General features: G+C 42.0%; 2 protein-coding genes across 4 annotated transcripts in view; one reads left to right on the top strand and one right to left on the bottom strand.

The window, feature by feature from the left end:
* Positions 1-7,469, top strand: part of LOC118330543 (periphilin-1-like) — a 16,801-nt gene extending 9,332 nt beyond the window's left edge. For both annotated transcript variants that reach the window (XM_035665118.1, XM_035665117.1), the window contains exons 9-10: positions 400-534; positions 6,595-7,469. In XM_035665118.1, the coding sequence (XP_035521011.1) occupies positions 400-534; positions 6,595-6,816 (357 nt within the window). In that variant the 3' untranslated portion in view covers positions 6,817-7,469. The remainder of the gene's footprint in view (positions 1-399; positions 535-6,594) is intronic.
* An 88-nt stretch (positions 7,470-7,557) lies between these two features.
* Positions 7,558-22,990, bottom strand: part of prickle1a (prickle homolog 1a) — a 26,015-nt gene continuing 10,582 nt past the window's right edge. Inside the window, exons 1-7 of one of the 2 annotated variants that reach the window (XM_035665526.1) lie at positions 14,396-14,584; positions 12,511-12,624; positions 11,518-11,655; positions 10,460-10,663; positions 10,116-10,302; positions 9,156-10,025; positions 7,558-9,043 (exon numbers count right to left, since the gene is read on the bottom strand). In XM_035665526.1, coding sequence (XP_035521419.1) covers positions 8,175-9,043; positions 9,156-10,025; positions 10,116-10,302; positions 10,460-10,663; positions 11,518-11,655; positions 12,511-12,624; positions 14,396-14,584 — 2,571 coding nt within the window. In that variant the 3' untranslated portion in view covers positions 7,558-8,174. Of the gene's footprint in view, positions 9,044-9,155; positions 10,026-10,115; positions 10,303-10,459; positions 10,664-11,517; positions 11,656-12,510; positions 12,625-14,395; positions 14,600-22,990 lie in introns of those variants that run through there. The other variant, XM_035665525.1, reaches the window with a different exon arrangement.

The following is a 22,990-nucleotide window of genomic DNA, read 5'->3' as shown; positions in this document are numbered from 1 at the left end:
ATATACATACATATACATATATACATATACATATACACACAGATCAAATAATAGTTCTTTGATTTGTTGACATTTAGGTTGTGTTTTCCTTTAACTGTAGTTAAGTATAACTGTTATAGTATAGTATAGTATAACAGATTTTTTGTGTCAGTTTGCCTTTACTTTGATCTTTGTCTGTAAGGATCCTATAATCAGAGTTATGTACTGTATATGGTTCCTAATTTCTGTTTACTGTTGACATGTGACATGTGTAATGTGACATCCATAATGACACATACAAAAACAAGAACTCAACACTCGTAAGAGAGCATGGTTGTCTCTATTTGAAACACTTTGAAATCAGAACCTGCTTCTAAACCTGCTGACCTTAGCTGTAACCCTTAACCTTTGGTCCGCCAGGAAAAAACCTCTGCATCTGTAGCGGAGACGGAGGAGGTGGTGGCTGCCAGCATGGAGCCAAAGCTGACACCAGAGGAAGACTTCAAGGCTCGCCGGTTGGAGGCCATTAAGGCTAAGGCTCTGGAAATTGAGACGGTAATAAGATTTGCTCCACAAAACAACCTAACGTCTACGAATTCTCTTTACTCTTTGTTGCTCACGCCATAATATAACTGGTCTCCTTTGGGTTTGTTAGACCTGAACCTTTCTCCATTAGTATCACTGGGTCTTTTATTCCACTGAGGTGAGGTTGTTGTCCTGGTTTTCATTACAGAATTTGAGCTTTAAGTGACACTTTCTTCCAATCTGCTTTATTCTGTCCGTTTCAGTTATGAAAAATAGCAATCATTCTTTCAGTGATTGACTTTTATACACCACACCTGATGACCCTAAATATTCCAAGTCAAGGTCACACAGGACATGGACACAGGTCAGGGAGCGTGTCAGGGTGGAGTTGCTGAGAGAAACCAAAGTGGTGCCCTACAGTATTAAATAACAGACATACTGAATACTTTTGTTTGTATAAAAATCTATTATAATCAATATCAGTTTTGTATACTGCAGGTTGAACATGTAGCCCCAATAGTGAAGTCCCTAATGGGTTCACCTATTTGGTGTATGTGCCCCATGTTGCATGTGTGGGCCTTACCCCGATCTCGAGGTGGGTCGTGTCCAGACAACCCTTTTACACTGGTTTTATGATGTGGCTCACAGTCAAGGGGTTGATGTAAAAGGTGCATAAATGCGCCTTAGGCTTGCCACACGTAATATTTCACTGTATTTGACAAACTTTTTTTGGTGCAGAGAAGGAGGATAAGTCAGCAGAAAAGTCTTTAGCACCCCAGGTTGTGATGCCTCTTGTGGCCTGCTATTTGGAGTTGCACTTTTTTCGCTCCCCTTCATCGCTCTGTACTACACTGCCACTTATCTGTTCCCGTTAAAGCAGGGGAGGAATTGCCCTGCAGGATGCAGGCGGCCCACCCACAGTGTGGTTTGTCTCTTGGCATTAACACACACATGCTTACCCTGCCATTTCCAACTGCTTCTACAGACGTGGTGAGAGGTAGAAACCTCTACTACGTCTTTACTGTAACATCTGCCCCAGGCTCAGTTAAACACGCTGATCCATCACTGCTGCGGATTGCCAAACTGAGCAGATCAGTGGTGGGCAGAGCTGGATCTCAGACATCCTTAAAGTGGTTTGAAGGAATGGCTCCAATCCACAGCGGTGTAAAACAAGCATGTCACCTAAACCAAAATGAAATGCTCCACCCCCTTTTTCGTCTTTCCTCAACGCTATTTTTCAGCAAGTTCTTAATACTGTGTATACAATTCTGTTAGCATTGGGCCAGATCAATCGGAAATGGATTGGTCACACCAGAACAGCTCATTGTTTTTTTTTTTTGCCAAGAACTCGTTGTTATGCATACTTTCTGTGGGTGTTCAGGGTTTTAAATGAAATTAGAAACCTCAGATAAATTTATTGACACAGTAAACATCCCTGCTTATGAGACTGCTTGTCATAAGATGTTTCAAAATGTTTAAGGCATAGTGACCAGCATGCAGTTTTTTTGTAAACCATCACACTACCTCATTCTCTTTTTTAGTGATGGAAAATGGCGTAATTTATCATTCTTGGGACTGACCACAGAGCAAATGTGAGCATGTACAATAACAACATAGGAATTCAGAAAATATCCATTCAAAACTTAAGCTTAGTGCCTGGGAGTGATTATCAGAGTCCATTCATCATCTCAATCAGCACAAATGAAACATATCCATTTCAACTATTAGCCCCTCCATCGAGAGGTCCGGTTTGCAGCTTGAGTGATTAAAATGGCTCTTTTAATATCCCCTAATGTGTACCAGCCCTCAAGTCATTACCCTACTTCCCTTATTATGCAGGACCCCTGCCTGCCTCAGTGCTCATTTGAACAGAGCCTCAGTAAATGTCCATGTGAGTGCCTTATGTATAATCTCACTCAAACCCCCAACCCCCACCCGGTATCCCAGCACACACTCGTGTCAGTATTTTCACAATTTGGACCTCCATAAACATCCGATTTGGGCAGAATCCCACTTTTTTTTAAGGCCCCTCCTTAAGGGCCCTAGTGTTCCTCTTTCTCTTGGGGTTCCAGCCCGTCCTGTGTGGCCCCCTTAGTATCAGTCTTAAAGATCAGCTCATGGCTCCCACTCCAGGGAGGGAACTTAGGCAGAACCTCCCTGCAACCTTTTCTCACAACACACAGAGCACGCTCAGGTCAAAAGCACCCTTCCTGTTTGTTCAACTAACATGGGAGCAGTTTTTACAAAAATAGCTGGCTGTTTGAAGTCACCCCGTAATTGTTCTTAAATGCGGAGTGATGGTCTTCATCTCACACAGGTTTATATGCATAGTCATGTCCATGTAAGCACATGATAGCTCACAGTCTTCTAAGCTCCAGTACCATCAAGGGAAATCTCTTAATCTGAGCACTGAGTTCATGATAAGGCCACTTTTTACAATCATTTCCTCTACCTATTTTGAAGCTTTCAAGTGTGTAAAACTGTGCATGTGGGATATAATGAAGTGAAATGTAATCACTGTCAACAAAGGCTGTAGCTTGGTAAGAGCTTAGGAAGGTTTTGTTTTGAAAGATGGCAAACATAATCAACCCTAAGTGATTAGAGGGGTACTGGTTTGTGGGACACGCACCACATGTTTGTGTCTCATTTAGTCTATGTTTCCTCTCACATCTTCAAACCTGGAACCAATTTCTGCCTCTTCCAAATAATGCTCACTGAGTGAAAATGTTTATCAAAGGAGAAATCTAAGTGGCAAAGGTGTAGAAATCCACCTGAAATCTAGGTTGTGTAATGTTAAATTGATATAAAAAGGTTCGAAGTGGAGGGATGGGACAGCTCGTACGGTATGCAGACAGAAGGAAACCTGTGTTGACCCTGAGCATAGCCGGCCACACGTGTCGTGCGTCTCTTGCTTCCTTGTGGTCGGGGCTGAAGACTATCATTATGTGGGGCCACGAATTCGCTTGACATGATCTGCAGACATTAAATCATCAGCCTGAGTCCAAACATGTCCCACAGTCTGGGATATTTCTGTTGGAGTTTACGTGACATGCCTTCCTCTTTGTGTATACAATGTTGTGATAAAGTGATAGTAACGTGTTGCTCTAATATTCATCGTCAGAATAGTTATTTTACCCTACCGTGACATTTGATAACTTTTTCCCTGTAACTGGAGCAAACATTGTTCCAAATTAATGTGTTATGGCACAGAATGTGGGTTAGGGATGCGGGAATGAACAAATAGGTGTGCACTGTGCACTGTCTGAACATGCTGTAACTAGTTCAGCAGGGGAATTATCAGGGAGAGAAATAAAATTTAAAAAAAGCCAAGAAGGAGAACTGAACTGATCTGGGGGCTGGAGGCATTGCAGTCTGTTTTGTCTTTGTTGTAATTAGCAGGTAGAGCACGAAATGGAGAACATTAATTTTCTCCCACCAAGTTTTGTGTGTGTGTGTAATTTTATAATTTTACATAAGATTATTTAGCATATCTTGATCCTAGCCTGAGACACACAATAAATTTGTGCAATTTCTTTTTTTCCCACAACAGGTACTCTCAATAGCCTCTCTTTTAGCCTTTTTGCTTTTTAAACATGGGACCTTTCTTTTGTCTGAAAACAGAGTGGTTCCCATGTGGCAAATTGTTTCCGTCTTTATTGTTCCGAGCTGATCGTCACATTATTTTTGTTTCTTTGACCTTTCCTGTGTGTTCAAAGCACCACCCAACCAAGCTCCCTCCCAGATTTTGATGGAAAAGATCATCTTGATACTGTCTGTGGCAGATTTCTTGTTTCTTTAAATATTGTAGACTCACAGGCCAGATTATATTTGATCTCATTTCTCATACTCATGAAATCAGATATTGCACCTTTCTTGCTCAAAGCCCTCATGAAATTCTCATCAAGTACGGTTAAGTCACTTGACAGTGATATAATGAATTTACGACCCTTCTTGTGATCACCATACAAACTGATGGATACACGGCCATGAGTTAGCCTAGATACACATTATGTAATGTGTATCTAGGCAAAGAAACAGCAGTTGTGGTTTTAAATTTCCCCATAACTGACAGAACCCTGGAATATAGCCGTTTAACCGGTTAACCTCACATTCTGCTCAAGACTGGACACTGATTTAAGTTGACAGGTAGCATTTTTCTTTTCAAAGTTACCAAAGCTGATGGTTTGTGTTTTATTGCATTTAACAGACAGTTAATGTTTGATAAGATACTGTCAACTCACGCACAAGTTCTTAAAATGGTTATACTGTCTGAATATGATGCATATGTACAGTTTCTCTAAGGAACCTGCAACAGTTAAGTAGTGATTAAAATAGTATGTTAAAGAAGTAGATCATATCTCCTGATATTTCAGTAGGATTGATGCAGAAATTGACTGTTTTTCACCTAATGAATGAATGAATGACCTGCCTACTGATAAGATATAAATAAAATTTGAAGCTTTATCATCTGTAAAAATAGATATTTTATAGAAATGATATGTTGTGTGGGGTAAATATGTCCTCTATGGCCACATGTAATAGCCTGTTTTTGTAAATAGACATGTATCTAATCTTAACTACTAATTGGATTTGATTTCTTACTTGTAGTGGCCAAGAGATTGGTTGTTTTAAACCACAGAGAAGCCTTCCGTCTGCCCCAGTGACTGTAATTTGAGGGGAGAGGTGATCTGGGCTGCATTAACTCAACCCTAGAGGACCTTGATGTCCCAGACTGTTCCTTGACAGGCTGGTGTAGCCCTAAACCTCTAGGTGGCTTCAGTTGGGGGCCCTACATTTAGCCTCCTCTCCCCAGGTGATAAAGATGTGAGCTTGCACCTGGGACTCCAATAAAGAACTTAACAGCCGTTTTGGGTCAGTAGTAAAATCTGAGAGAGATGTGAGAGCTTGTTACAATGTGGTGTGAAGGAATGCTATAGCACCAGTAACATACTCCGACACCTCATGTCCCCTTTGTCATGGGCCGACATGCACTTGAATAGGCTCACATACACACATTCACACACCTGTTTGGTGGAATACGCCAATTTACCAGAACTGGGTTCATTAAGTTCACAGTTAGGCGTCGATACAAGAGCCGGTCTGTAGAATTTAAAGAGCCCTCAGACAGAGGTGCTCCCTTATTTGTGAGGTTAGTACACATTTTGGCTCAATGGGTTGACCTTATTGAATTATACAATATGGGACATCCTTTCATATACTGTTAATTCTGTATGCATATAAATGTTCTGTGTGCATAACATACCAACAGGTGCATGGTGTTGTGACTTGCAAACTTTCCAAACAAATACACAAATATGTTCTAGTTTGAATAGAAAAATGTGTGTTTTGTGCCGACATGTCCTCCATGTTCAGAAATTTGTAACAACCTTCTAACTTATTGCAGTTAATATTGCAGTGATATTTCTCGTAGTTGTAACTTAAAATGTGAAAAACACATTCAGCTAAACATGAATAGGCTACAGTATAAACACTGTTTCCTTTTCTAAATCATGAAACAGAAAACTGGATTTCAGTTTTGGTGTTCAGCCTTTAAGATAAAGGCATAGCTATACTTAAAGGAACACTCTTTGCTCCAAAACTAAAAGGTAATCACTTCATCAAAATTTAAAAAAAAAACAGGATTGCATCACTCTCAAGTTGATTGACGAGCCTATATTTATGATTGTTATCAGATAAGAAAAAAGCTTATTTTCAATTAAATGTTTAAATAATTTGCTCTTTAACCCCCAGTACAAGTATCATCAGAGTAAAATGTGCCAGTATCCGTTTTCTAATAATAAATATAGCAACTTCTATAAAAAAAACCTGTTCTGTAAAAAGTTGTCATACTTTTGTGAACTCAATTTTAAAGCTGTTATAAATGGTTTTCCAGTAAATATAGCAACTTCTAAACATTCCATATCAATTTCAGGCTTAAATGAATGATTTCCAGTTATTCCCACTCACATCCGGTTTACGCCCTGCTCATTTCAAATATAGATACTCATTTTGTACTCGCTCATCCCTACTATATACTTTTTTGTATCATTATAAATATTGACATTCTTGACGTGATTGTTTTATGTGTAGCATTACAGGCGGGACTGTGAGACATTTCGCACTGTGGTGAAGATGTTGGTGGCCAAGGAGCCCAGTTTGGATAATCTGCTGCAGGCTCCGCTGGATGAGAACCTGTTGGAGATCAAACAGCGCTGCCTAGATGCCCTTAAGCACTTTGTGAAGGAGCTGGACGAGGTATTGGAGCAGCCGGACACCTCAACAGAAACAACAGATCACAAAACACTGAAGTGACAGGACAGAGACTTAAATCTTATCTTTGAAATAAGTAGAAAGCTGTCCAAGTGGATTGAAGAACTCTACAATTTGTTTTCACGTTTTATTTTAATCCTGTTGTTTAATCAAATAATGTTATTAATTAAAAAAGTAGATTTATATGTATTATCAATAAAACACAGAATTTCCAGCGGTGACATTTTTCCACTTGCTAAAACATAGATTGAAGACTCAATGCTAGGTATTTACTAAAATAGATATGCTGCTACAGTGAAATACCTTTAGTATTATGAGTACAGTCAGATGGGCCTATAGACAAGATATAATTTCTATGAAAACCTGAATAATTCAAATTTGAAGCTTAAGCTGCGTTTTTTTTTTAGTTTTTTTTTTTTACATAGTGTATTGTAATTCCAATATCTGTATTTGTTGCATCTGAATTTGCAAGTGCAGCTAACACTAAATGTTACACGTTCAAGTATTCTTGAAAGGGTCCAAACTCTATATGGTGTTTTTTCAGTGCAGCACTGTTCTTTATAGACAATACTGATTTTTTAAATATAGATTATGCATTTTTGTCTTATTTTGAGATGTAATTAATTTGCTTGAAAATATCATCTTTTAGATTTTTAGTTAAACTTTTGTAAATAAAAGTTGAGACCTTGAGTGAAGTGATGTCTCCTTGTTTTTTTATATGCATTAAATACTTTTGTGCAGGAAAAAAAACAACACAAATCATTATATATAGATAATTTTTATTACAATTATCATCTATTTTAGCCTTATATTCCAGTTTGTACATTTATACAGATTACAATGATTTGCTTACAATACAGTGACCCATAAATACACCACACAACCAGGCCTTTTAATACACACAGTGTTCCTCTCGTGTTAGTGCTGCACAAGCCTGGAAGAAAACACGTTTGAAGAGCTTGGGTCAGAGTTAGTTTGTCATTACTTTTCTGACACCCTCATGGAAAAATTGCTCCGTACCAACTGCCAATTGTTGCATGTTAATGCCATTTTGGTACAAAGCACGTCATTAGCTCAAGGGTATAAAAATAGCCATTTTGTTTTTTTTAACTCTACAATATATACATTAATATCTTCACTGTTAAATACACAGTTTAGATGGTTTATAAATATGTATTACTCTAAAATACTTAGTCACTTTACTGGTAGTTTGTAATGCGTGTTCACCTACGAGGATTCAGAATAAGGACTTGTGTCTTACACAAACACCTTGGTAAAATGAGTGCTGTGAAGCATTTAATAGCAAGCAGACAGTTACTGCATTTTAAACAAAGGACATGAAAGGCAGAGGTGAGTGGCAGAGTATTACCAAAAGCTGAGGATAAGAGAGTAATGAAAGTTTATGAAATTATACAGTTTTTCCCCTTGTGCCCCTTCTTCTTTTTGGACTTAGTCCGCTGGCCATAAGGAGGAGAGGACATGCCTGCCACAGGGCTGGGCAGGTCATCAGTGTAGTAGTATCTATGGGGCCTGGGCTGAGGAATGGGCTGACCCAGGAAAAAGCCTTCTTCCTCAGAATCAGAGGAGGAAGAGGAGCATGTGGAGCACCAGTCATCATCATCATTCCCATACAACCCCAAGAACTGCCCCGCTGCAGGGCCCTGTAGTCCATAGTCTGACATGGCAGCAGGACTGGGGTGTCCGTGGAAGCCTTGTTGCCCCTTGGGATAGAGGGATTTCCCTCTGTGGTCCACTTTGTAGCACATCTGGGCCCTCTCCTTGGGCAGAAGGTTAAGAGCATTGTCAGAGCGAGATTTGCGACTGCGATGCCTCCTGTGGTGGTGATGGTGTCGACCAGACTGAAGTTCTTGGCCCTGCTCCTCAAAGTGGTACACTCTACGGCGAGTCCGTTCACTCATAGGTGGCTGGCGCACTGGGAGGTCACAGTAATGGCCATTGTCTACCACGTCATCAGAAAATTTCACTTGCTGAGGCCTAGATTGTGAACGTGTCCTCCTGAGGGCAGGGACATGAGGCTTGGGTCTGTCCTCTGGCAGAGGCACCTTTTCTTCCTTTGGAACATTTTCCTCCACCTCCTCTTCCTGCTCAGATACAAGGCTCTTCAGGGAATTTGCACTTCTGTGCAACATAGAGGAGTTGAGGGTTCCCATATTACTGGTTTTCTCACAGTCTTCTGTCTCCAGTTCATGGAAGCCTTGCAGGGAATATACCAAAGGTCTATCTTTACTATCACCATCTACTGAGGCCCCTGGAGTGGAGAGAGAAAAAATATAAAATGTTTGTACAAACTCAAGTCTTTAAAAACCATCACATTAAAGATTATTTTCTTAGGTTTAATGTATAATTTCACATCTACTCACCAGTAATATTGGAGAGTGCCAGTGAGTCCATAGAGTCTCGGACACTCTGATCTGTCTTCTTGAACTCATCCGTGATACACTCCAAAGAGTCATTATACCATTGTTGCTCCTCTCCCTGGAAGCCTCCTCCAGCCCCATGATCCAGCTCCAACTCCTGGATCTTTCTGCTGCTTGCTGGGCCCGGGTGGCTACCGTAGGCTGAGTCCCCTAGCCCATCCTGTGACTGGGCCCAGTACATGTCAGCCTGGTACTTCTTACTGGCCAAGCTCCCCCTTCCTCCTCTATCACCACTGCCAGCACATGAGGACTCCTGCTTCATCTTGGGATCCTTTTCGGCGATCCAGAAATCCGTGGGTCTGGAGTCATGTGCTTGCTGGAAGACTCCATGTTCTCCAAACTTTAATAGTAGCTGAGTCATGTAGTCTTCATGCTCAGCCCACTCCTCCTCTTGGTCCTCAGGTGCCTCGGCCTCCTCACCACGTCCCCTCCAGAAATGCTCATCAGATAAGTTCATGTGGGCAAGCTTGTTGGTCAGGGTGTCTTCGGTATTTCCACTGAAGCCAGGGAACTTATAGTTCACAGAGGGTGAGAAAAGGAGCGACTGTCGACATTGGTCAGCTGAGCGACTGCTCTTGCCCATGCGCACACTGCGGCGGGATTCACGTGAGCGTGCTGATTGGAAGGCCGAGTCAGAGGAGTCAGAGGCATGTACATCTTCACCGAGACTGCAGGCCTTGGAGCAGTAAATACGACCCTGGTGTGGCAGGAATGGGCAGCCCAGTAGAGAGCTCTTACATTGGGCACAGCTGAAGCAGCTCTCGGTGGCATGCCAGTGGAGCCCATCATAGGTCATCTGAGCATGATCAACACCTGGAGAAAGGGAAATGTTGAGCTCATTAGCAACACTAATCTAAAGCCCCCATGGTGTTTTAATTTAAATCTGGAAAATCATCATCTTACCAATATGTTCTCCACAGGCCTCACAGTACTCAGCATAGAGAGACTCAAAGCAGCCACAGCAGTATGGTCTGCCATCCTTCATGATATAGCGCTGGCCCCCCAGAATTGTCTCACATTCAAAACAGGCGAAGTGCTTCATGTGCCAATGGCGCCCCTCTGCCTCTGTGCACTCATCAGCAAAGATAATCTGTAGACATAGATGTATATTAGATGTGAAAAAACTTTGTCAGATTTATTCAAGTGGAGATATAATTTTTTTTTATTGCCGTCCCAGTGCAAATGCCATCTGTGTCAGATGTGTTTCCTTCATGAAATTGTTTTCTCTCAGTATTTCATGTTTTTACCTCATCGCAGGCTGAGCAGCGTGGTTTGAGCAGCTCAGCATGGTGCCTCCCACAGTGGATCTTTCCATCATGGTAGAAGTAGATCAAATCCACCAGCAGTTCACTACATGTGGAGCAGGCAAAGCATGCGGGGTGCCAGCACAGCCCAGGGCCCGCCCTCGAGGCGACCACTGCCATTTCTCCACCGTTGATGTTTTCACCACACTGTAATATACAGACATAGTTGATTATAACATCCTGTAATGACTCTGAAATTGCACTTAATCTTTATGTTTAAAAATAGTCTGTGATAAAATAATCTGAATCCTGTATAGGTAGTTACATCTTACAACCTCATGGAGATACAAATGGGTGACAATTTAAAGGAAAAACCAACTGAACCTATTCTCTGGAAGCCTCTCCATTCTCCCGTTTAGGTGTTCGATTTGATTCACATCATTTCATTCTCATCCAATCTTTCAAGGACCCCTGGTGTCCTATGAAACCGTCTGCATTTGTCTCTTGTTTCTCCACTCATTCATTCAGGTTTTTCCTTTAATTTGTTACCTGTCTGTAGCTTTGACTTCAAGCCCAATTTGCTCCTAATGTAACACAAAGGAATTAGAACTAGAACATCATATAGCTTGATGGGTTGTGTTAACAGCAGTCCTAGAGTGGCTAGACTTGTTTTTCTTTCCTGTCATATGAGGACATGCCTTTTCAAATCAACTACAGTGACTCTGGATAGAAAAAGAAAGAAAGAAGAAGTCTGAAGAAGATGTCTAGTATACAGCTACATCAGTGTTTTGACATGGTTTATGGGCACCCTCTGGCTGCTCAAACACTTTTTAAATACTAAGTGAAACACTGTCATGAGCCACTCCAAACCATTTAGCAGAGAACTTGTTAGTCTGCATGGCTGCAAATCCAGCTGACAATGAGATCTTTATTTCAGCTTTTCCTCTGGGTTTTAACAAAAAATGGATCCAGATTAGCCAAATACCCATGTCGGAGATGTACAGAGGACAGGCAGCTAATCTTTTTTTCAATACTGTAGTTGAAAAAGGCAGGGAACGTACATGCTCACAAATGCTGTTCAGAAGATTGCGGGGCAGCAGTTTCACTGTACCCCTCCCCAGTGCTTCCTTCTTCCTCTGAACACTGAACATAAGTAGCTCCTTCTTTTCCTCCTCACTGAGGGACTGGCAGTAACGCACCTGAAAAAGAAAGTTTTATAATTACACACTTGTACACACAATTTAAATTTTTTTTAAAGGTATAGTAGTAAAAAAAAATCCTGGCTGGGATATGAAGTGTTTTAAGTAATCTTTTCCTATTACACTCCTTGAAAGATCCAGTTGGAAGACTTATAGCTAATAAAAGGTTATAAACTTAAGTATGAGAGAGGGCAGAGTGCATACCAGAGCATGCCGAACAAAGGCAACTCTTGACCCCAGCTTGCCCTTCCTTCACCCCCTACATATCTCCACCCACAATCCCTGATTGAGAACATCATTTTTACAACAGGCCTTTTTGATGTTTCCCAAAGCCTTAACAAGAGGGAAAGCAGACGTTTACACAAACAAGGCCTGTGTTTAGAGTGAAATCTAGAGGACGGGCAACAAAGGAAGAGAGACAGCCAAGTCGAACTGTGGTGCCACTGCGGTGGTGGCATCACATAAAGACTCTTTCAACCAGCATCCCTCTCTCCCGCTGAGCAGTCCTCGTAAAAACCACTGCTATGACAGGAATCCTGCTGGTGGGGGCTACCGGCAAACATCATAAAATCATCAAGTCAAAAGTCACATTGTGCCCACAGTACGTGTCTACAAGATCGTGGAACAAAAATCCCCTAGTGTGATGTCAACGTGAATGCCAAGGGCTCACATTAGTGGGATGGCATGGAGATGGTGAGGCTGTTAACGCTGTGGGTTTGGCGGGCAGCAACAGATATGGCTACTCAAACAAAATGGATAGTGGATCTTTTCTGCAGCTGTAGCTTAATGAGAGGACCTGCTGGGATGAATTTTATGATACTTGCATTTGCGCACATGCACAAGAAATCTTCTCACCTCATTATCATGCGGTGGAAGTTGGTAGAGGAGCTGCTTGATTCTAAACTTCTCTCCCGGACTGTTCACATAAGGGATCTTATCCTCAGGCAGACAGGAGAAGTATAACTGGACCTGGGGAAAGAATGGCACAAAGTTAAAGAGCCTCAAGATAAGGTACTAGGTTTTGGTGAGACTGAAAAAAAACATTTTAAGTTGAACTCAAAGGTTCAATGAATCCCCACACAAGACAAATGAAACCCTTCCTAAATTATATATTTTCAAGAATCTGTGGTCATAAATCAGAACATATAGCTGTGTTTTGGTTACCCAAGAAGTTGAGAAATTTTTGATGAAACCCAAGTTTTCATCCATCAAAATGAACCAATATATTATTGTTATAGTCTTGGATAGAGCAGCCCATGTTTATGAACACAAATCTATTCCAAGGAACCAGAGAACTGACACATTAATTTGTGATGAGACACATTCTGGGACAGCTCTGTGTAAAATGAATGGAAGACTGAATCTGTGGAATCAAAGAGTTTTTCCTAACCCTCAAATCAGCTTTATTTCAAAAGGACATCATATGCAATCAATGCTTGTTGATGATGGCACTGGAGGAAACATTTTCTTCATAAATCTGTTACAACAGGTCAACAGGTCAAATCAGTTTAAAGGTTGTATTTTTCCACTTATATGCTTGTCTCTATAGGGACAGGACAAAGCAGCCTGTCACAGTGGCACTTTGACCCTTGGGGCTGACCACTGAAAACTAAACTTTATGAGGGAGGGGCTATTACAGCCGGCTAGATAAAGAGGTGGGATGTGCTTGTCTTGTGTGTTGGGAGGGCTTCCTGCAGCTTTGGCCTTCTAGAGGGGGTAAGCAATTTACCCTGACAATCAACCAAACGTTTGCCCCCCACCGTAAATTATGCACATTTTCATGCTGCTATTACCCCTCATCCAGCTCCCTAGGGGCTGGGGAACAGCTATCGCCGAGGCCCCTATGTGTTTCTTCACTGTAATGATGACCCATAATACACGGTCCATTCAGGGCAATGGCTGCAGTAAAGACATTACAGTTGACCCATGCATTTCCAGAACAAAAGGGCCTGTATGTTTGGGATTCAAGGTTTTCTTTTGCTATGAACAAAACTGTTCCTACCCATCTCCCCCCTCATTACTTCCATGTGTGTTGTTTAACAAGGGAAGCTGGGTGGAAAGACATGGAGTGGAAGAGTGAAACACAGCGAGAAAAGAGAGGGAAACTAGGAGAGAAAAATGCTGCCGATTTGGGAAAAGTACCACATCACACTGGCTGCCCCGCGGACACAACTAACAGCCCTGCTTGTGTTTGTGGAGGAAAAAGCTTGTTAAAAGATGGCCCCTATATTCCCGACCTCTTAACAGATCTCTGATAATCACAAGCAGACTTTGCCATACCGCAGTTTGTAAATAAAAGTACACACATCCTGTCTGTAAGTGGCTGCCTGGTAGACCCTGACATGTCTGCCTCCAACAAAAGGACCAATCAAAAGGTTTATGAAATATGTTGTCTGTCCCATGTGTATCCAGAGACTCTAGGTGGTGTGTTATTCAGTGATGTGCTGAATAGCATTTATCTAGGCCAGGCAAATGGGCTAGGAGGGAGTTAAAATCAGGTCAGAGCTGTTTTTAGGAGGATACATCATTATTCACCATGGTGATTTAATGAATAAGGATTTGTGATCCAATGAAATAGGTACCAGAGTTAAAGAGAATAATATCATGCTGTAAGTTTTCTTTATAGTACGAGGCCAAATCCAAAGTAAGTAGGTTTGTTTGAGCTACGCTCAGAATGCTTTCATGAATTTAATGAACAATTGAAATAAGAATAGTCCATTTTAAGTAGTATTTTGCTCACCTGTTCAGGCCTAAGGCCAGGTGGTACCCAGGCATACTCCTCCAGCGCACAGCCTGAGTCATCATCGGAGGTGGAGCTGCGTTGAAAGCCAGAGGTCAGCTTACCGACTTTGTGCTCCATCATCAAGTCTCGCTGGCGTGCCCCACCCTGGAAGCCAGCTGCCAACGCTGCCGCACTCGCCAGGCTCATCAGACTGTCTTTTTACTAGACAGACAAAGCAAAAAATGGAAGGGATTGGGGGGAAGGAAAGAAAGGGAAATTGGGTTGAGGATAGGAAGTGGAGGGAGGGAGAAGACAAGAAAACAAAATGTTGGTTACAGAGCCATTACATCAACCAATCCCCACATAATGCTATCCTCACTCCATCTAATCCAGTTCTCTCATGTTGGTGCCATTCCACTAAATGTTAACCACCAGCTGAATCACACCATCACTGTCTCTTTCATGAAGACCACAGCCCCCGTCAAAAGCCCATTATGGTATCTGAGCAAGCTTTTCTTGGTTCACTTCTGGTGATGAGTCTACTTCATAAGAACACTCATAAAGAGAGCTATACCCTTTCACTGCTATTGTGGTGGCAGTTAAACATGTGTGTCCCTCATGTGGCTTTTGAGGATATAGAGACCATTAGGAAATTCCCAAAGCTTCATGAGGTGAAGTCCAAACTCATTATAGTGACAATAACAAGCAGTTAGCTACTCATAAATACATAGTGAATTCACAGTTGCTTATACGTTAGCCCGTTTTGGGGCAATGTTTCACAGACCTCACATTCCTTTCCAATACTGTAATTCAGGTTGCCATCAACCCAAAAGAACAACACCAGACACTTGCTGTTAAATCTTTAGGGTCCACCTTATCTGTGGGGCTAAGGTCTGAATGAGTCATCACTCAGCCTGTTGCTACGTCATACTATGTCCCAAGAGGGGCCACCACATGGGATCTGATGTTGGCTTGATCATTTGAGCCTGTGGTCTGTATAAACACAGGCTTGGCCTTAAGACAGGGCCACCATATGGGGAATGTCCACAAGCCTGGTCTCTCCCTTCATCTCTGCTTTTTCTTTGGACTGTTTGTTTTCCAACCTGCTGCAGTGAGTGTCTGATCATCCTTTCATCTTTAAGATGGACAGAACAGTGCCAGACAGGTGAAGTAGATGGATAAAGGGGGGACGTGGACGGGTGGCGGTTGGACACTGACGGTACAATAGAAGGAGAAAAATAGAGCAAGGAGATCAAAGACAGGCACAGTGTTGACCTCTGTGTGTGGTAGCCATAGCCATTTATGTTTTTCTCCACATCCACGCTTTCACAGACATAACTAATGCAGTAGTAACAAAGATAGAAACAAAATAAACCATTGCATAGATGGATATAATCATTGAATTCATGTAACTCTAATTGTTAAGCGTAACTTTAAAGCACACACTGTATGTACATTGTGTGGAGCAGCGGCCACTATGGCCACGAATGACAATTATAAGTTAATAGTAGTACAAGAACAGAATCATCAGGTAGGAAATGGCCCTGAGTTCAAGTTTGTAAAGAAAATCAATTCCAGCTAATTATGAATAATCATTAGTTACTAACCAAATCACTCCTACAAGCCTGCTTTATTTCCTGAGCTGCTGTAAGGTTCGCAGGGCCGAGCAGACGTGGAGATGATGAATGTGTGTCCAGTTGTGGTCATTTCTCACAGGCCAAGGGCTCTAGCTGAGATCAAATGGGAGCCCAGCCAGCGTCCAGCAGCCTGGCCCTTACACCACCTCCCCCCCAAGCCTCCACCCCCTATGGCCGGCAAGGGCACCGAGGGCCACGGAGAGACAGCTGAGAAAACCAGACACACTCGAGTGCAGCCTTTGAACACTGGCTTGACAGTAAAAGGGCCTGAAAATCTGCGCTCTCTCCTGGAATGATATATATGCCTGGCTGCCCCTGGGAGTGTGCAGCTCCTATGAGGAGGGAATGCACACATTTATGCTGAAGCCAACACTGACACAGGCGTGAAGACATGCAGACATAGCTAAGCTGGTCCACGCACGCTCATGCAACAATATAAACACCTTGTCAGAGTCAGCTGTATGGTCGTGTACCCTGCTTCTCGTTTAGTGACAACTCTTTCCAAGATAGCGGCACTCCCGACCCTCCTACAGATGATTAACTGCTGCACACACAGCATGCCAGGCCAGGCAGCTACTGGCCATATATATCAACTCATCTTTCTCAAGGATAAGTCAGCTCTTGTGGACTCGCCACTGCCGGTGACTGGCGTGCCCTTGTCTAGCCTGCCCAATCAGAGTTAAGCGTGATGGATGGTGGCAGTGGATTCGTGGGCTTTTTTTTAGGAATTCATGCTTGCATTGTATGACAAAGTGTCAAGTCAGGCGGATTGGCTTATGACACGTCCCATTAGCCTGATGTCCTGAACAATGGTGCCTTGTTCATCACGTGCCTGTTTATCTCCCTTTAAGTCTTTTTTTTCTCTCCTAAGGATGAGGTGTGTTATCTCCTCTTAAATGACAGTTAAAGCCCTCAAACCCAGATAACCTGTCTTCAGATGAGGGGTTGGCGGGGGTGAGAAATGAGACACTCTCTTGTTCTATTCACATCTATTGACTTGCAAATGAGACCAAAATAACCTGCAAAAATGTGGCCTTGTTTGAGAGCATCTTGGGTTTCACGTGGGAGATAGCTAACTATAGGCAGGTTCTGTCAGGAGCCAAGAGACTCACTTATCAGGCTCACATTTTATCAGGCGCAGACTCACTCATGCACTACATTTGTTAGAAAGATGTTTGCTTTCACATGTTGGCCAAGTCTGTACGAGGATGTATCACACAGCCAAACCTGACTCACAGGAATGTCAGGCTTGAACTGCCAGGCCAGCAAAGAGAAATAAAGGATGTACACAGCTCGATGTTAGGCAAAACCCCGTTCTCATACAACCACATCTGCTTGCATGCTAATTTTTCCTTAAGATGTCATGCAGTTCATTTCCTCTGACCCTGCCCAGAACGCTTCCTTAACTTTTTGAATGACAGAAGCACTGAGCCAACTAACCTAGCCCTGCTTATACTGACTTGCCAAGTCACTGACTCATCACTTGTGCTGGCCTTTAAAGTTTTTCTCTCAACAAGGGAACTATGGTTTGTTAGATTAGTTTTTACCCCCCACCCCCCCCTTCTCACTGTTCCACATCCCCTGCCCTGCCCTCCTCCCACACTCACCAGACCCCTGCAGTCCTGAATGTTTAACAGCCCCTCACTCTTTTGTAAAGGTGCTTGTTAACATGGCTTTGGGAGCTGCAGGCCTGCATATCTGACTGATCTGCCCACAGAGGGCCAGAGGGTGATGGGGGTGCTAATAGACTGAGGCTAAAATGGGGGTTACTGACATGTATGAAAATGTTAATGTATTCTGTTCCACAAAAGAGTCAAAAAGTAAGTCAACGCAGGTGAAAGAGGAAAGCTGGAACACATTCTTGCTTTGAATGGGTTTCAGTGAATGGAGATTTTAAAACATCCCACAAGATATTTAGAATGAATGAAGAGGCCTGTGTTGTAGAAGAAAAGTGCACAATGACTTTGATAGTCTTGTTACACAGGAAGCTTATATTCCAACAGGAGCTCAGTGGACAAGTGGGTGCAAACTCGATTCATTAAGGAACAAAATAGCCACAGATTTGTCTTTACCCTTCATAAAGCACTGCAGAGACTCTGCATTATGAGTTAAGTACAGTGTAGTGTTATTTATCACTTGGATAAATACATACAAACCTCAGAGGACCTCATACTGTGACTGACCAATAAATATAGCCATCAGTGACATTTTAAAGGGTATTCAACAGCACTTAAACCAGAGTCCCCCAAAATCCAGACACTGGAGCATTGGATTAACAACCCTTGAGTGAGTGCACAGGGAAAATAAGCAGCTTCTGGTCTGAATTACTGTCTATATTCCTCTAGGAAGTGGATGATGGACATGCACACAACCCAACACAGTGCTCTCTGTCAGTCTAAACTGGCCCAACATGTTTAACTTGGCTCTTGCAAGCTCAGCAATGCAGGACAGGCTCTACTTGAGGAGAAAAACAAGATTTTCAGTTCACAGTCCCTACTTGAGCTTGAACTCAAACAAATCTGTTTTTATGTCAGACAAGATATGTCTTAACTTTAGAAAAATACGCTGCATGTTATTTCTCTTTGCTATCCCTGTATACACAAATATCAGATGACAGCCTGTCAAATGTTGTCAGGTTTTATGTTGGCACTGTATCCCTTGTGAAAAAAACACAAAAGCAAACATTGTGAAACTGCAGGCCAGATCAGATTGGTTAGATAATTACATCCTCTGCAGCCTCACATGCATACAATCAGCCTTTAAGGTTAAACCTGTAATTGAATGATTTAATAAACCAATAGCGCATCATAAAATCAAGAACTGAAAAACAACACTTATGATCTTAATCTGTGGCAGAATATTTGAATCCATTCAGCTTGAAAATGCCAAGGTGGAAATGCTGTTACAAAGTCTGTGTGTGGCTGACAGGAGACCCAGAGATGAGCTCAGTTCATGCAGCGTTAAGGTGCTACATGGCTGGAGTTTGGTCAGCTTATTGAGGTCTCCTTTCATGACCGGGGGAGTGTTTTTCCAAGACCAAATGGATGGGAGTGACATCCCCACAGAGATCTACACGATGAGACCACCTGCATGCGCTTGCCAGACTGCACTAAGACTCAACACACACGTGCTGCTGTCACATGGCAGACATCAAACACATTTACATGCCAGTAAATTCAGTTTGCAGTATAGGGGACCTAACATCAGCTCTTTGACTACTGGCACTTTTCACACCACCTCAATGGGAAAAAGTCCTTCTGAACGCAGATTTTGACATTAAAGATCAGAAGTGGGAATCATGCAAACGCAGATTAATGATTAAACCATCCCATTAAACTAAACAATCCAAGAGATTTCTTGTACATGTTTTAAAGTCTCACCCTGAAGCTTACTTCATTAACAAGGCCCGGGACCCCCACTGACATTGACTCTTACCCCCACTCCACCGTGTTACATTAATGTTACACAGTTATCTTGCACATTGCAAATATTCTATTATTGTCTATATTATTGTCAATTTTCTATTTATGCTTCTTGACTTTCAGTACTTTTTATCTTTATATTTTATGTTGTTCTATGTTTGTGCACCAATGTACCTAAGCAAATTCATTGTATGTGAACCTACTTGGCAGTAAACCTGATTCTGATTACAAATCTGCATCAGAGTCAAATAAGCTTGTTTCATCTAGTAGCACAGAGAGTTCAAAATGAAGTGAAAAGTGAAGTTAAAGTAAACACTTTAACATCTCTGCTTGTTCAAGTAGGTTTTCTGCCAGCCTCACTACAAACAAAGCACATTCCCTTGAAAAAACAGATTACATCTTCAGTTATTTCACTGCCGGTCTTACCTCAGCGTAGGCCAACTCTCCTGAGGTGAGCAGGAAAAAGGATCTTATCACCACTATATCCAGTCCTAGATTCTTCTCCAGCCTCTGGACTCCATATCTATGCAAGATCCTCAGAGTGCTAATTCCAGGACAGAAGCAGTCAGCCTTCACTATCAGAGCTGTCAGCACAGTAACAGCCCATATCAAAGCTAAGACTGTAAAAAGTCAGAGAGATGTCTGTCTGAGTGTGTGGGAGAGAGTGTTTGAGAGGGGTGTGTGCGTGTGCGTGTACATGGAGGAGCTCAACCAGATGGTCATCCCACCCTAGTCTCTCTCACCCACCAGTCCTCCTCTTCCTCCTCCTCCTCCTCCCTCTCCCAATCCAAGCCTCTTAACCTCAGCCCGGCCCCTTAACCTCATAGCAGCCAGTCGCGGCAGGGTATGGAAGAGCAAGGCGTCTCTTCTCCACTGACCCTCCCCTCGTACTTCAAACATATGCTTCCAAATGAGAACCACCGGTAGAGCTCCAGCTCACAGGAACTGCGCTTTTAAGTAGCAAAGAGCTTGTTTTACCACACTGACCGCCCCATCTCCACAACAGCTTTCACATGACATTCTTTTTTCTCCTTCGCTATCAACAGCTCAAAGATGTGGGGAAGGTGGTGAACGTTACTCGGGCTTTGGTTTATCTGGTGGTTTGTTTCTTGTCTCTTGCGCGCTAAAATGTCACTAAGTTACAGAGAGCTGTTTGCTAAGTACAGCTGTATGATTATAGAGGGATTGTTGGATTGAGTGAACAAAAGATGCTTTATTTATCCCGCTGCAAAAAATTACTTCTTACCACCTACAACATCCTCACTTAGCCTCACATAACTCTTGGCTCTGACTGATGTCAGCAAGTCTAAAAGAGACCATCTATCAGGCCTTTAACATATGAATCACATAAGGCCTATACAAATAAATTACTTAAACCACAAAACTGTTATCATCAGCTTAACGTTGTCTGATTGAGGGTTAAAAATTGTCCAACTTTGTTAAGCCATGCAAAACGCACAATGTAACTAGTCCGTTAATTGATAAGCAAATAATTAATTCTTTGACTCATTATTAAAGCAAGAATTCACTGGTTCCCTTTTTTTCAAATGTGAGGATCTGCTCATTTTCTGTTTTCTACAATATTAAACTGACTAGATCAGACAAAATAAGTCATTTGAATATGTCAACTTGAGCTGTGGAAACTTATATTGGGCAATTTTTAGTTGCAGTCCTAATTCAGTTACTGTTTCGTCATATTCAACATGAATAACCAGAATATTCAATGTCTATTCAAACAAATCTTACACAAAAGATCAACACTACATTGCTAGCATTGGCTAATATCCAAGCTTTCTGTTTATTACAGTTTTCTTTAATATTATAGACCTGTTCTATAAAACCCAAATGTACACATCCACCCATCCAGAAAACTCCCCTGAAGGATGCAGTTGACCTCTGCCTCTCCTTCACCTCTGCAGGAATGTCAGAACGTGATTCTCTTCCTGTTGCCTCAGAAAACAAAAGTGACTAGTTCAGGTCAAACTCTGGACAGTTGCACCTTTTGCATGCATTTACGGTTGTTTCGTTGCAAAGTCAAAGTGTTACTTTCTCCCAAAAGGACATGTTTTATAGTGGACATAATTGTGTGTAAGATAACTAAAAAGTTCATCCTTTTCAACACAAGATTTTGCTGTAGAGGGTTAACAAACTTTAAGACTGTAAAACAAAGCAGTAGAACATTTTACTAGGAAGCCAGGAATCTATTAAACAGCTAGAATTGCTTTCTTTATTAACATTTTAGCAGCTGTTTAAATTTGTGGAGATGACGTCAGGGTGTAATTCTGTGAACAAGAACACATGCGTGAAGCATTTACACTGTGGGATTTTTAAGTGGGGCTAATATAAGAGGGTTCACGCAGGTCAAAACAGTTTGAAAAAAATGTATGTATGTATTGTCAGCAATAGAAATGGAACAAGCATTACAGAACAGTTCATTTACATGCACAATTCGGCCTATTATTTGATCATATGAGACAAAGCCACAGCACATTCAATGCTACTTCAGTTGATATGTTGAACTTAGTACAACAGAACATCATTGTCTACAATGCTAACCTTTTTATAAGCATGTATTTATCTTTAATTCAACTAATCATTCAAAGGAAGAAGGCTAAAAACCTGGCCACTCATTCTTTTTTCAGCTCACCTGTAAATGACTGACATGCAACTTTGATTGGTTAATGTAAAAGAAAGAAAGTAAGTTTGATCCAAAACAGAAAAACTATGATTGAACAAACTGATGATTGATGTTCTGGGGCGCACAGACACAAGGCGCATGTACCGTAGTTGTGTTGGTGTGTGAACAAAGCCATTGTAGCGGCCAAGTCCAGGGAGGAGAAGTACCCTTTCACAGCAAACCTCAGGCCTTTGTGCCGGTCCTAAAGACTCTGCAACCAGCTCCATTCGCAATTCTTAGAGGGGAGGGACAACACAGCATCCTGCCTTTGGGGTGGGGGTCACAGAGCCTATTCAGCCATGCCAGTAAACAGTTTTATACCCAATTTCCTCGTAATGTAAAAAAGAATCACCAGTTCATTCAATGCACGGTTTTGCCACATTTGAAGCAACTGAGACAGTTGCCCTTTCTTAAACAGTTTCTTCCCATTTTTTCCCCATTCTTTGCATTACAAGTTGCAGATTTTAAAAAAAGTTCAAAGTAGCAACACAGATTGTGTCTTACACTGAAATTGAAAATGAGAATCAGTGGCCTTTGACAATGAAATAAGGTGAGGACAACTGTTTAAGAGGCACCTGTGGATTGTCTTTAGTCCCTCCTGTATCGGAATAACATCCCGAGTTTCATTATGAGATCGTACAACTCTATAGTTAGAAGTAGCTGGCTGCACAGTTCAAGGTTTGCCTTAGATAGCTGAATAATATTAAGTTGGAAGTTATGCATCCCTGACCTTTGACCTTAGAGAGCACCAGATGACCCATAAATCTATGGCCCTGGGGCTTTACGGCCCATTCCCCTGTCATAGCCACAACGACCTGAACAGCACCTCACACCTGGTCTGCACCTTCACAGCGCTGTAAAAAAAAAAAAAAAGACC

Source organism: Morone saxatilis, unplaced genomic scaffold, assembly GCF_004916995.1.
Source record: "Morone saxatilis isolate NCDOM2014 unplaced genomic scaffold, NCSU_SB_2.0 Contig2, whole genome shotgun sequence".
NCBI classification, from domain to species: domain Eukaryota; kingdom Metazoa; phylum Chordata; class Actinopteri; family Moronidae; genus Morone; species Morone saxatilis.
The sequence above is the reverse complement of the archived record's forward strand: the minus strand, read 5'-3'. Positions and strand labels throughout refer to the sequence as shown.